This window comes from Solanum lycopersicum, chromosome 4 (assembly GCF_036512215.1).
Source record: "Solanum lycopersicum chromosome 4, SLM_r2.1".
NCBI lineage: Eukaryota > Viridiplantae > Streptophyta > Magnoliopsida > Solanales > Solanaceae > Solanum > Solanum lycopersicum.
The window spans coordinates 6,696,575-6,710,149 of NC_090803.1; the positions used below are offsets into that span (position 1 = coordinate 6,696,575).

At 37.7% G+C, this 13,575-nt stretch overlaps 2 protein-coding genes across 2 annotated transcripts; one reads left to right on the plus strand and one right to left on the minus strand.

Annotated features, from left to right (window-relative positions):
- Positions 1 to 99: 99 nt before the first annotated feature.
- On the plus strand, positions 100 to 5,492 carry LOC101244478 (probable glycosyltransferase STELLO2). The gene is made up of 3 exons (XM_004236563.5): positions 100 to 2,119; positions 3,844 to 3,970; positions 4,778 to 5,492. Exons 1-3 carry the CDS (start codon positions 399 to 401, stop codon positions 5,243 to 5,245), a joined length of 2,316 nt encoding a protein of 771 aa, XP_004236611.1. The 5' UTR covers positions 100 to 398; the 3' UTR covers positions 5,246 to 5,492.
- Positions 5,493 to 5,945: 453 nt separating this feature from the next.
- On the minus strand, positions 5,946 to 12,002 carry LOC101244176 (magnesium-chelatase subunit ChlH, chloroplastic). Its single transcript, XM_004236562.5, has 5 exons — positions 10,160 to 12,002; positions 9,941 to 10,023; positions 7,183 to 8,985; positions 6,608 to 7,084; positions 5,946 to 6,506 (listed from the first exon to the last, which is right to left on the minus strand). Exons 1-5 carry the CDS (start codon positions 11,562 to 11,564, stop codon positions 6,129 to 6,131), a joined length of 4,146 nt encoding a protein of 1,381 aa, XP_004236610.1. The 5' UTR covers positions 11,565 to 12,002; the 3' UTR covers positions 5,946 to 6,128.
- Positions 12,003 to 13,575: the final 1,573 nt, after the last annotated feature.

Below are 13,575 nucleotides of genomic sequence, written 5' to 3' on the forward strand. Positions count from 1 at the left end.
GAACAACTTTATCCGCTACACCAAATCGTTTTATCATCATCTCATTTAAGTTAGTTGATTTGTCTATTCTTGAGTTATTGGCCACCCAATCTCCAAATCAACAAACATTATTAACAAAAAAAGTAGAAATGGTAGAGTCCAAAAGTGCACCTCTCACCAAACTACCCCAACTGAAGTTAACCTTCAAGCTAAAGGAACCCCCCACCCTACCCCCACACCCCCACCCCTCCCATCCCTTGTCGGCAAAATACTCAAAAACACAAACTTTTCAGTATTTTCAGTTCAAGTCAAATGCTAGATTGAAGAATCTTTAACACTTGAGTTCAAGAACTCAAAAAGAACATAAAGCTCTCATTTTTACTCTTGTGTGTGTGTAAAATTGAGGTTGTGGGGTTTCAATGTTAGTCCAAGATCGTGAAGATGGTATTTCTAAATCACCAAAAGGACCAAAACCCATTAGAGAAAGATCATCAATCCCTCTATCAAGAACCCCAAATCGTTTAAATGGAGCCAAGAATCTTGATTTTTCTACATGGGTTTCTGAAAATCTTTACAAAATCCTCACCATTTTGCTCTTAATCTCTACCATTGCTATTTTCTTCTACCTTCGTAGTGCTGCTGGTGATACCACTACTCTCCTTTGCTTACAGTCAACTCAAACTCACTCCATCAGACCTGAGTTCCCTAAAATCAACTGGAATAACATTCCAGCTATCTTAGATAAGTCTACTCCTTATGCAAATTTTCGATCTGAGAAATGGGTTGTGGTTTCTGTTTCAGATTACCCGTCGGATTCGCTTAGAAAGCTTGGGAGGATCAAAGGGTGGCAGGTTCTTGCAGTTGGGAACTCGAAAACCCCTAAAGATTGGAACTTGAAAGGTACAATTTTCTTGTCTTTGGAAATGCAAGCTAAGTTAGGATTCAGGGTTGTAGATTACTTGCCTTATGATTCTTATGTTAGAAAGACTGTTGGTTATTTGTTTGCTATACAACATGGTGCTAAAAAGATTTTGGATGTGGATGATCGTGGTGATGTGATTGATGATGATATTGGTAAACATTTTGATGTTGAATTGATTGGTGAGGATGCTAGACAAGAGGTGATTTTGCAGTATAGTCATGATAATCCTAATAGGACTGTGGTGAACCCATATATCCATTTTGGGCAACGGTCTGTTTGGCCGAGAGGTTTGCCATTGGAAAATGTGGGTGAAATTGGACACGAGGAGTTTTATACTGAGATTTTTGGTGGAAAGCAGCTTATCCAGCAAGGGATCTCCAATGGTTTACCGGATGTGGATTCGGTGTTCTATTTTACTAGGAAGGCAGGGTTTGAAGCATTTGATATTAGATTTGATGAGCATGCCCCGAAAGTGGCATTGCCCCAGGGTATGATGGTTCCGGTTAATTCATTTAATACGCTTTTTCATTCATCTGCATTTTGGGGTTTGATGCTCCCGGTTTCTGTTAGTACAATGGCTTCTGATGTTTTAAGAGGATATTGGACACAGAGGATGTTATGGGAGATTGGTGGGTATGTTGTGGTGTATCCTCCCACTATCCATCGGTATGATAGAATCGAGGGATACCCTTTTTCAGAAGAGAAAGATCTACACGTGAATGTTGGCCGTTTAACAAAGTTTTTGGTAGCGTGGAGATCCAGTAAACACAGGTTGTTTGAAAAGATTTTGGAGTTAAGCTATGCAATGGCTGAAGAAGGCTTTTGGACAGTGCAAGATGTCAAGTTCACTGCTGCATGGCTTCAAGATCTGCTTGCTGTTGGGTACATGCAGCCTCGGCTAATGGCTTTAGAGTTGGATCGGCCAAGGGCAAGCATAGGACATGGTGACAGGAAGGAATTTGTACCTCAGAAGTTGCCATCTGTGCATCTTGGGGTAGAAGAGATTGGTACAGTGAATTATGAAATCGCCAATTTGATTAAGTGGAGGAAGAATTTTGGCAATGTTGTGCTCATAATCTTTTGTAGTGGACCTGTTGAACGTACTGCCTTGGAGTGGAGATTACTATATGGCAGGATATTTAAGACAGTTATCATATTGTCTGACCAGAAGAATGTAGATCTTGCCGTTGAAAAAGGAAATTTGGATTATATGTACAGGTTAGTCATTGGCATCTTTTTTCTTAACATTTTAGTTTTTATGGTAATAAGTTATGGTTTTTGTATAGACGGGGTTATATGGTTCTTTGGACTGATTGGTTCACAGTTTTGTTTACTTCTAAGAGGTCCATTGTTTAAACCTGGACATGTATCCTTTGAGCTGAGGGGTATCAGAAACAGCCTCTCTACCTCCAAGCGTACACTTAACCTTCCCTAGAGCTCACTTGGGTATGTTGTTGTTGTTCTGTACAGAGGGGGTAGTAAGTATGAACTTGCTCTGCCTTGTTAGCGTATAAAGCATATCATCGATTGAATTATAACCTTTTTTTCAAATCTTTTTTGTTTGGTATACATTTCTTTCATTTGTTTTGGTAGAGGTGATCATAAGATAAATCAGTGAGCTCACTGAGTGTCGCCATGCAAGAGTGAAAACTTATAACTTGTCTCTTTGATTGTTGAAAGCTCATTAAATGTAATGGACAGTTTTCTTAAAACATCTTATTCCTTTGCTTCATAATCTAATTCAGTTTCTAATAAAACTTTGGTATATACCTGTTGCAATTTGCGACTCTTGTTATACCAACCAGTAAATCAGTGCTAGCAGTAAATCAGTTGTTTTTTTGTGTAAAGAAGAGGGTATGGAAGTAGCAGAACAGTTGGTAGATTTCCTAGGATCTATGTAATTATGGTTTTAGCTTGTAACTTTTTGGAGGTAGCCAGCATACCCTTAATGCTGAAGAATACAACTTTAACATTTTTAAAAAAGAAAAGAAAAGTGGTAACATATGAAAAAATACTATTATTGACGTGTGTGACCACCTCATCTAAAAGCCTATGCTGCTAGAGAGTTCACACTTTTGTTTACTTCGATACATCTTCAACACGCTCCTTCACGTGCATGTTTGATTCATTTACCAAGCGTGTGGAAACTCATTTTGATAATGGGTAGCGGTGAATGGGAGTTTAGTGCACCGGATTGCTTTTTAATGGGTGACCGTGAGACTTGAGCATCGGATGATACCAGATTAAAGTGTGTGACAATCTCATCTAAGATCATCTCCAACCCAACACTATTTTCGTGTGTGAATAGTGTCGCATCAAATTTAGTGTGACACTATTCATCACTTCTTCATTATTTTAATATTATTATTATTATATAACATTTTTGAAAATGTAAATGAAATAAAAATAATTATATCATATTGAAGAGAGAAAAAATATAAAGATAATATTTCTTCTTAGAGTAAAAGTTTGGTGTTCTGGGTTGGAGATGCCCTAGAAGTCGAAGCTGCTAGAGAATTTATTTACTGAATCATATCTCCAACCATGAAAAAAAATGTTTTACTTAAAAAAAGCAAAAAAGAAACCGAGTGTTTGCGAGCATTTCTTTTGTATGAGACATCAACAATTCCTCAGTCTCAAATGATTTGAGAGAAGCTATATAAATCCTCATTGACCATATTTTTCCATTTAATGCTTCTCTGTACTCCCTACTTTTATTTATGTATGACGACCTCTCGTCTGAAATGAGTATTTTTTCCAGTACCCTCTATCCATGCTTGCACATGTTATTTATTACGTATCATTTAAAGCTCCACACTGTCACCTTTTTAAGGGAATATGTGGTTTCATGTTGTCGAATTGCCTGCAGGCAATCATGTTAGTTCAATTTGTATCCTAGAAACATTCTTGATTAAATACACTGTTGGCAAATTCTGTTTCAGGTATGCACCAAAGATACTTGATAGGTACACTAGTGCAGAAGGCTTTCTATTTCTCCAGGACGATACTATCCTTAATTACTGGAACTTACTTCAAGCAGATAAGTCAAAGCTCTGGATAGGAAACAAGGCAAGTACAAATATGAAGTCCTTATTTTTGGTATTTAGTGGAAGGTTTTTACTAATTGTTACTTAATACAGATTCAGCCAATTCCTACTTTTTATGGCTAAACTAAAGAAATTTACTGTTCACTGGTTTCTTCTGTTGCTTGTACTTCTTGCTGTTATTCAAAGGGAATTTAGGGTAGTATACATAACAACACTCCAAGTGGGTCTGGGTAGGGTGGGATGTAAGCAGACCTTATCCTTAGGGAGGATGTTTCCGATATACCTTCATCTCAAAAGAGAAGTTTTCGAAGCAAGGAAATATGGTAGCAAGATACAAAGCAAGTGAAGTAGCAGATAGTACCACACATTGAAGAATAAGAAACTCCGACTACTAACTACTACTAGTCTACTACTACTAGTAGCAGGGGAGTAGATGAGGCTATCCCCCTGCCTCTCCCACATGAAGTGCGGTAACACTCGGCTACCTACTAACCGTCTACTCTAATCATTGACATCCAGTACATATGTAGAATAATATATGTAAGGTTCTTTATTTCTTTATTCGGCTTGGAGAGGAGATAATGTATATGAAACCCGAGACCATCGTCATGAGGAAAGAGTTCCATCCTATGATATGTTTAGACATAGCTTGAGTTTTTTACTTGTGGTTAAAGCGCACTTGCTTGATCATCCAACTGCCTCCAGGGAGAGAGGGAAAAGGGATTTTTTTTGTAAGTTCTTAATTTATTGTTGCAAATGATCAACTCTCAAACCTGTCCTACCCAAATACACAAGCAATAGGCGTCTCATTTCTTTCTTTTGCGTATAGGTATCCAAGTCATGGCACGCTGTTCCAGTAGCTAACAAATCGGACTGGTTTGTGAAGCAAGCTGACGTTGTTAAGAAAGTGGTAGCAACAATGCCGGTACATTTGCAAGTCAATTACAAAGAGACAATGAGAAGTGACGAGACCTTGACGATATGCAGTTCGGAGATATTCTACATACCCCGTCGTTTTGTATCCGACTTTGTCGACCTCATTAATCTAGTAGGGAATCTAGACGTGCATCACAAGGTTGCAATGCCAATGTTTTTTACGGCTATGGATTCTCCACAGAATTTCGATTCAGTATTGAATTCGATGATTTACAAGAAGAAGTCTCCTGGCAATTTAACGACATTCTATTCAGCTGAGGCACCTGCAATTCACCCATGGAAAGTGTCAAGTGAGCAAGAGTTCATAAAACTGATCAGAGTTATGGCTGCAGGTGACCCCCTGTTAATGGAGTTGGTATAGTGTAATGATAGATACTTGAAGAGTCTCACAGTGAAAATGTAAAACATGTAAAGTTTATGTGCAGCTGAATTCTACTATTCTTTTGTACCTTTCATTAGTAGGGGGGGAATGGGGTGAAAGAAGAGGTTTTGTGCTCTTGTAGATTTTTGTTGTAATACTGTTTTAACTCTTAAAAATTTTGTGGCAAAGAGAATTGAAGGAGAAAACAGTGCAGGCTTTCTTCTGATTTTCATTTTGCTTTTGAATACGTTTTGTTTCTACAGAGAAATCTTTTATACATCTTCAGTTTCTTACATATGATAAATCAAGATTGGTTGAACACTTCTCATCTTGATGTGTCCAAGAGATGTCTACAAATGTCCCAAAACAGCAGTCATGGGACATCTGATCGAAAAATTTAAAGTTGTTAGAGAGAGCACACCCTTGACGTCCCTTCAATACATACTCGATTTGAAGATCTTCGAAGTGCATTATTGAAGATACTTGAGTTTCCTTTTGTAGGTTTTCATCTTTTTGGTATACATCTTGTATATGGGCATTTCAGCGTTTGTTTTGCTGAAATACTCATTCGTTTCAAAGTGGGACTTTCTGACGCGATTCCAAATTAGTTAGGCCTTAGAGAGCGGGTACTGCTCATCACAGGTGGGAAAAACAAAGAAAAAATTAGAGCATGAAGGCAGTTGCAACTTTCAAGATCAAATTTGAACATATGGAAGCAGTATTTTTCTCATAGAAGTAGAAAGACATCCCCAAAAGATGAACAAAAATTACACTGGGGACTATCAAAGGAATTCACATCAGAAATTGTTAGGAAGCAGAAAGGATCTTATTATCCTGTAGCAGAAACAAACAATAATCAGAGATCATATATTTAGCTATACATTTATCGGTCTATTCCTTCAATCTTGTCTTCGACTTCTGAGTACAATTGCTTGAGTTTCTCAATGTTCTCTTCAGAAGTATCCCAGTATCCACGCCCGTTGGCCTCCAAGAATGTCTGAAGCAACTTCCTGAAAGAATTTGGATTTGTGTTCATAAGCCTGTTCAACATCTCTTCATCTTTGATGAATGTTGTGTTGGCTTCTTCATACACCCAATTGTCAACTTGGCCTGAAGTTGCACTCCACCCCACTGTGTTGGTCAATCGTTTCTCAATCTCACGAACACCCTCGTAGCCAGTGGACAGCATGCCTTCATACCACTTGGGGTTCAACAACTTTGTCCTTGCATCTAGCCTCACAGTCTCAGACAACGTACGTACCTGAATCATCACAGATAGAGGCATTAGGCATAAAATAAACGACCTCTATCAACTTCATGAGTTAACATCTTTCAAGTCATCCATCAAGTGATAACACTCACCTGAGCATTAGCAGTAGTGGTGTCAGCAATGTATGCACTAGGTTTCTTGCCATCCTTCCTGAGGTTCTGAACGAGGTTGGTTGGATCTGAATCGAAGTAGTGACTAACGTCTGTGAGTGAAATTTCTGATGAGTCGAGGTTCTGGAACGTGGCATCAGCTGTGCTTAGAGCCATCTCAAAAACTTTCCTCTTCTCCATCATGCCAGCACCAGGAGCATCACAGTCAAATGCAAATGACTTTCGGCTCAAGTACATGTCTTGAAGTTGCTTCTCGTCGTTCCATGATGAGTTCTCAACAGCTAGGTTGATGTTGGAAGAGTAAGAACCCGAAGCGTTTGAGAAGACCCTAGTAGCTGCTTCACGAACATCAATTCCGAGTGTTTTTGCCTGTTCTAGTGCATGTTTCCTGACAAAGTTTTGGTCTTCCGGTTCATCAAGCTCAGCAACCATCTTGATTCCTCGGTCAAGGAGATTCATCTGTATACAAAACAAAACAAATGATAAGTAATGATCTGACATTGCACTAATGTACCAATCCAGTGCAGAATCAGTGGAAAAGGAGGATAGACCAATACCTGATTGATGAAGAGATCCCTGAACACCCCGGAGCAGTTGACAACAACATCAACTCTAGGCCTTCCAAGCTCTTCAAGACTAACTGGTTCCACTCGGTTAACGCGTCCAAGTGTGTCTGCAACTGGCCTAACACCAATCATCCACATAACCTGTGCCAACGACTCTCCATAAGTCTTGATGTTATCTGTTCCCCAAAGCACCAGAGCAACAGTTTCCGGGTACTTGCCCCCGTTGTCAATCTTTTGCCTCTCCAACAATCTTTCAACCACTATCTTGGCGCTCTGCAGTGCTGCTGTTGTGGGAATAGCCTGTGGGTCCAAAGCATGGATGTTTTTCCCTGTAGGCAAAACTTTCGGATTTCTGATTGGATCCCCTCCAGGACCTGGTTCAACATATTTCCCTTCAAGAGCCTGTTTCAAACTTCCCACCTCGTTATTAGCCACAATTAGCTTCAGACACTCTCCCAAGAACTGAAACAGGACTCTGAGCTTTTCCCTATCAGCTCTGTAGAATTGGGTGTTTGATAAATACTGGATCCATGGTTCATTAATAGAAAAACCAAGGAGTGAGGTCAGCTTGTCAGAATTGTCAACAACCTGACCCTTGTTGTTGGTTGAGCGTTCAACGAAGGCTGATATTGCTCCACGTGATGCCTCAGTAATTTGACGAAGCAGCTCCACATCTCGCAAGACTCCATTGTCATTTCCTCGATAGATCTCCTCAATATTTCTGCCAACTGTGGCAGCCAGAATAGATGGAAGGGAAGAAATATCATCTTCAGCACGGTCCAATGCAGCAATGTTGACAAGAGTGGCAACTGCCTCCATGGCGGTTGGAGGTTCACCAATGATGTGAAGTCCACAGGGCAGAAGACGAGACTCAATCTCCATAATCTTAGCATATACTTTTCCTACCACAAGGTCACGTTCTTTGGCATCTATTTCCTTCTCTTCATCTGGAAGATCAACGTCCTTGTCAAGATTACACTGTCTAGCAGTACTAATGATAGAGCTCACAATCTGAGGGCCACGACCTGAGTCTTTCAGTGATTGGTACGAAGCAATGAGCTCACTAAGCTGCTTGAGTCCCTTGTAGAGTCCGGCATTCTCAGCAGGGGGAGTCAAGTAGCTAATGGTATTTGCATAACTCCTTCGTTTGGCAATAGTTGCTTCGGATGGATTGTTTGCTGCATAGTAATAGACATTTGGAATGTTTCCAATGAGACTATCTGGGAAACATGCATCGCTCATTCCCACCTGTTTTCCTGGCATGAACTCAAGAGAACCATGAGTACCAAAGTGGAGAACTGCATCAGCTTTGAAAATTTTCTCCACAAAGGAATAGTATGCAGCAAAACCATGGTGAGGGCTAGCTGATTTGGAGAACAGAAGTCTCATCGGGTCACCTTCGTATCCAAATGTAGGCTGAACACCGATAAATACATTTCCATACTGTTTTCCATATACCAAGAGGTTCTCTCCATCAGAGTTCAGATTACCAGGTGCTTTCCCCCAGTTCTCTTCAAGAGCAGTGGCATAGGGGGTTAGCTTCTGGTATTCTCGGACATTCATCTTGTAAGCTACATTAAGATTTGGACTGCTGAACTGAGCTTCTTTGTCATGAATTACTTCTTCAATCAGTTCAGCAGAAGTTTCAGGTAGCCCCTCAACGTTGTAGCCATCTTTCTTGAGATCTTTGAGAACAGAGTATATGGAAGCAAAGACATTCAAGTATGCAGCAGTTCCGACATTGCCTTTGTCTGGGGGAAAGCTGAAAACAGTGATTGCCAACTTCTTCTCAGCCTACACAATGTTCAGTTATATTGAGCATCAGTAGCAGAAAACAATTTAGACAATTGCTATAAACAACATAATCAGATTTATGAATCCACTGAACAATTCTTGCTGACAAAGATCATAATACACATTGAAAGAGAATTACTGATCAACGTTTTGATATTGTTGTCCCTTTGGTCTATGATTATCATATGCAAAAATCGTTTATATTGCTGAGACTCTTTAAAAATGCTACCAAATGCATGTCGTATCCTTCAAAAGTAGTGCATTTTGAAGATCCAACACGAGTGTGACAATATTTTTGGAGAGTCTGAGCAACATAGGAAATTGTAACAGTTTTGACACAAAAAAGTTTTGGTTTCGTATGAGAATTTTATCCTGATTTGCAATTTGTGGTCATGATAAAGACATCAAAACATGAATTTCAGAGTTCATGGCACTCGCTAAAGTGCTAATGAAAGTGATAAAAAGTTAAAATAATAGAAGAAGGGAAATCTTGAACTTGTCTACATCAAATAGAGTTCATTGTACTTGCTGAAGTCCTAATGAAAGCGGTCAAAGTTTAATTAAGGATAATACGTAAAAAGACACTCAAACTTGGCTTCAGCTAACGAGTAAATAGTAGAAAAGAGGAACACTTAAACTTGTCTACATCAAATGGAGTTTACTTGACTTGCTGAAGTACTAAAGAAAGTATTCAAAGTTTAAATACTAGAAGGGAACTCTAAAACTTGTCTACATCAAATAGTATTTCTAAGTACTAGTACCAGATAAGTGAATTCTACAAATGGTCAACAAGTTATTCCCACTAACTCAAAGAAATGGATCCATGTTAATCAGTATTTGCAAGTAATTAACCTAATCACATTTGTGAAATAGTTCTAATTAGCCAGAACATTACCTTAAAGCTACAAAACAAATCTTATCATTTAATCTAAACTAACATGAAAAGAACAAATACCTTTGATTTTCTCTTTAACTCTCCCCATTTGATTGCCCTGGTGCATAGCTGCTCAACTCTTTTGTGAAGAGCATGTGATTTCCCTGCATATTTTAAGTAACGAAAGGAAACAAAGCTGTAAAAGTTAGTAATGATGAGCAAATACTAATCAAACTAAACATAGAATTTGCATTTCATATCAAATATAAACTGTAATCAACATGACAAAAGGACACTTGCCTGTTCTTGGATCCCGTCCAGAGAATACGATAGGCTCCATGCCTCCATCCAGCTCAGGTAGAGCAACTTGTAGAGCCACCTGAATTGGGTGCAACCCCAAAGTGCTGTTCAACCATTCTTCTGTTGTCTGGAAGACCAAAGGCAACGCCACAATGTAAGGCACATCAAGCTTTGTCAATGCCTCGATAGCCCTTGGATGGTCCTGTCTTGCTGGCCCTCCAACAAGAGCAAAACCAGTAAGTGATACTACTGAATTTACAAAAGGCTTCTTTGTGATGGGATCAATGAAGTATCTCTCAACTGGCCCGGAAAAGTCTAGCCCCCCGGCGAAAATTGGGATAACTTTAGCCCCTCTTGCCTCTAATTCCATGATCACAGCCACATAGTGACTTTCATCACCAGTGACAATATGACTCCTTTGCAAAACAAGCCCAATAACAGGAGCACTAGAACTCTTGAGTTTCTCATTAGTATCCCTCCTTGTTGCATACCAATTCAAATACTCCTTCACATCATCATACATACAAGGAGCCAAAGGGTGCCAAATTCCACTATCCAAGTACAAAACAGGATCCGAATAGTCCATTTTCACCCCTTTTAATGCAGGAACATAAGAACCAGACACCATTTTCAAGAAATTCACCAAATTATCAGGTGAACCTCCAAGCCAAAACTGCAAACTTAGTATATACAACCTAGCATCTTGAGCCTTGTCACTTGGCAAGTACTTCAAGACCTTAGGTAATGTCCTCACAAGCTTCAACATCTGATCAGAAAAACCAGCAGAAGATTTCTTCTTCTTGAAAAGCTGAAAAAATGGACTTTTTGATTGCCCCAACTGAGACATACTAAAAGATCCCAACTTGTTCAGCCTCATCACTTCAGGCATTGATGGAAATACAAGAACAGCATCAAGCCTATCCCTTTCTTTCTCCACTGCAGACTTAACCTTTAAAGCCAATTCTTCCACAAAAATTAATGACCCAATAAAGATATTTGCATCCTCAAGATCTTTACAGAAAGTTTTATAAGCATTCTCATCTCTAAGCTCCTCAACCAAATACCCCACAACCTCAAAAGAAGCAAACTCACCATTCTTGTTCAGTGTCTGAACAGCAGCAGTGAGAGCTGATTGGTACTGAGCTTCCAACACCACATACACTATCTTCACAGTAGCAAGACCTTTAAGGTTTTCTGGTACAATCCTCCTAACTTCTTGAGTTGTTTGTGTAAACAAACCATTTCCAATAGCATTACATTGGAACTTTTTGGGTGATTTTGAGAAAGTGGGGTTTGTTTTCTTGGGAAGAAAAGAGTGAAGAAAGTAATGCTTTTGAGAAATTGATGAAAGGTGTTCTACTTTTGAGTTTGGTAATGTAAATGGTGAAGAAACCAAAGAAGCCATAGCTCAAAAACTTGACAAAGATTCAAACTTTAACCTCTTTGGCTTCTTGATTACACACCAAATGTACACAAAAACCAAGAAAAATCAAATCTTTGTAAAAATTAAAAAAAAAAATCTTGGGTCGTAGAAAGTTTTGATTTTTAACACTTCCTCCTAAAAAAGACTAGATTTTTGAGTGAAACTCTGAAGTTTCTTCCTCTTTTTTTTTTTCCTTCTAAAGGAAGAGTGAGGTTCTTGAGTTTATAAGTGGCTGTTATGGAAGTTTTGGAGAATTTGAGTGAACAATATAAGATGTTTTTTGAGTTTTTTTTAGTGGTGAAACATAAGGACACGTGGCAACAAGGGTGTGCATTTACAAGAAAATGAAAGTTTGTACATTTTTTTGTTTTCTTCTCTATCTGATTTGGGGTCATGTTTGATGATGATTCTTGGGTTCCTATTGGTTAGCTTAGATTTCATAGAATAAGTTATGGGCAAAAAGAGAAGAGGGAGTGTGGAGTTTGGATAGGAAAGATTTTTATTATTTTTTATTTTTTATTTATTTTGTGAGTTCATTTAGTTTCTTTGTTTGTAAAGATTCTGATTTTTATTATTTTTTTGAGTTTGTGACTCTCAATGAAAATGAAATGATATTTTATGTGTGTTGCTTAATGGGTCCAGGTATCTTACTCTTCTGCCAGGTAAACTATCAAACAAGTTTTTTTTTTAAAAAAAAAATAAGTTGGGGCTTGGGGTGGGGGTGAGAGCAGAGGTTTTTCTTTACGAGTTAATCAATTACGATGTAAATAATTTTTAGATATTATAAGATGATTATTGGACAAACTTTTGTTACGATCAGACTTCTTTGTAATGGTATGTTGGGTTTGAAATTTTTGTAGTTGTTACATTTAAATAAGATTTGAATGTTATGAATAATAAGATATCAAATTCTAAGCTCAATCACATTTTGTACAAAGAAGGAAATTCTTTTAAGTAAAAATTTAAGGAATCCCATAGTGTAATTCAATAATTATATTTTGTCCCGACAAATTTAGTATTTATAAAAAATTTCTTAAATTTGTTGTGCCGTGATACTTTAGACTCTAGTGATACATGGTAAGTTTAAACTGTTGAGAAAAAATGGGGGGAAAACGGTAAATTTAATGTTGTTACTAAAACAACTTATTTTACGGTAACAGATCATTAATCAACATAAATTCAGCACGTAATTGGATATTAATTTCAAATTTTGAAAATCAAAGATTATATCATCTAGTTTGAATACATTTTTTATGAACAATTTGTTAAATTTCGAACTACAGTAATATTATTGTTGTTACTGTGGATTTTTCAAGATGAATACTTCAATTTTGATGAGACATTCCGGAATTTGGGTGAATTGCAGTATGAAAGTTACAAAATGGATACATTATAACAATTTTCAAAACATGTATTAGTACATCAACTAAACAACTAATACATTACTGATACATGATATCAGTTTTCAGAAAATTCATACTACATGAAAAACATGTGATACATATATACTACATGTATCAGTGCATTGACTAAACATTATAACATGTGGTACATATCTAATACATGTATCAGTACATCGACTTAACACTATACACACTGATTCTATAAGTATCATCAAGCACAGTTGATGACGCAGTTATTAAACTTAGTGAATGATACATTATAACAAATTTTCAGAACTTCATGATACATGATAATAATTTTCATGATTTTTGATACATATTGGATTCCTAAAATTTTTTACTAATTTCAACAACAGTTTTAAGTACCAAAATACTAACCCGAGACAATGTAGGCCTAACAATAATGTTTGCTGCTTCTTTTTTTTTTTTGTATTTTGACAACCTTTGATTTTGATGTTTCGCCAGAGTCTTTGTTTGAATCCTTCTGAAGATTCATAGGATCATGCAAAGACTTTTTTCTATTTTCTTTCCAATTTTCATCGTCGGAATCATATATCCTTCTATTAATTAACGGATCCATTACTATGATG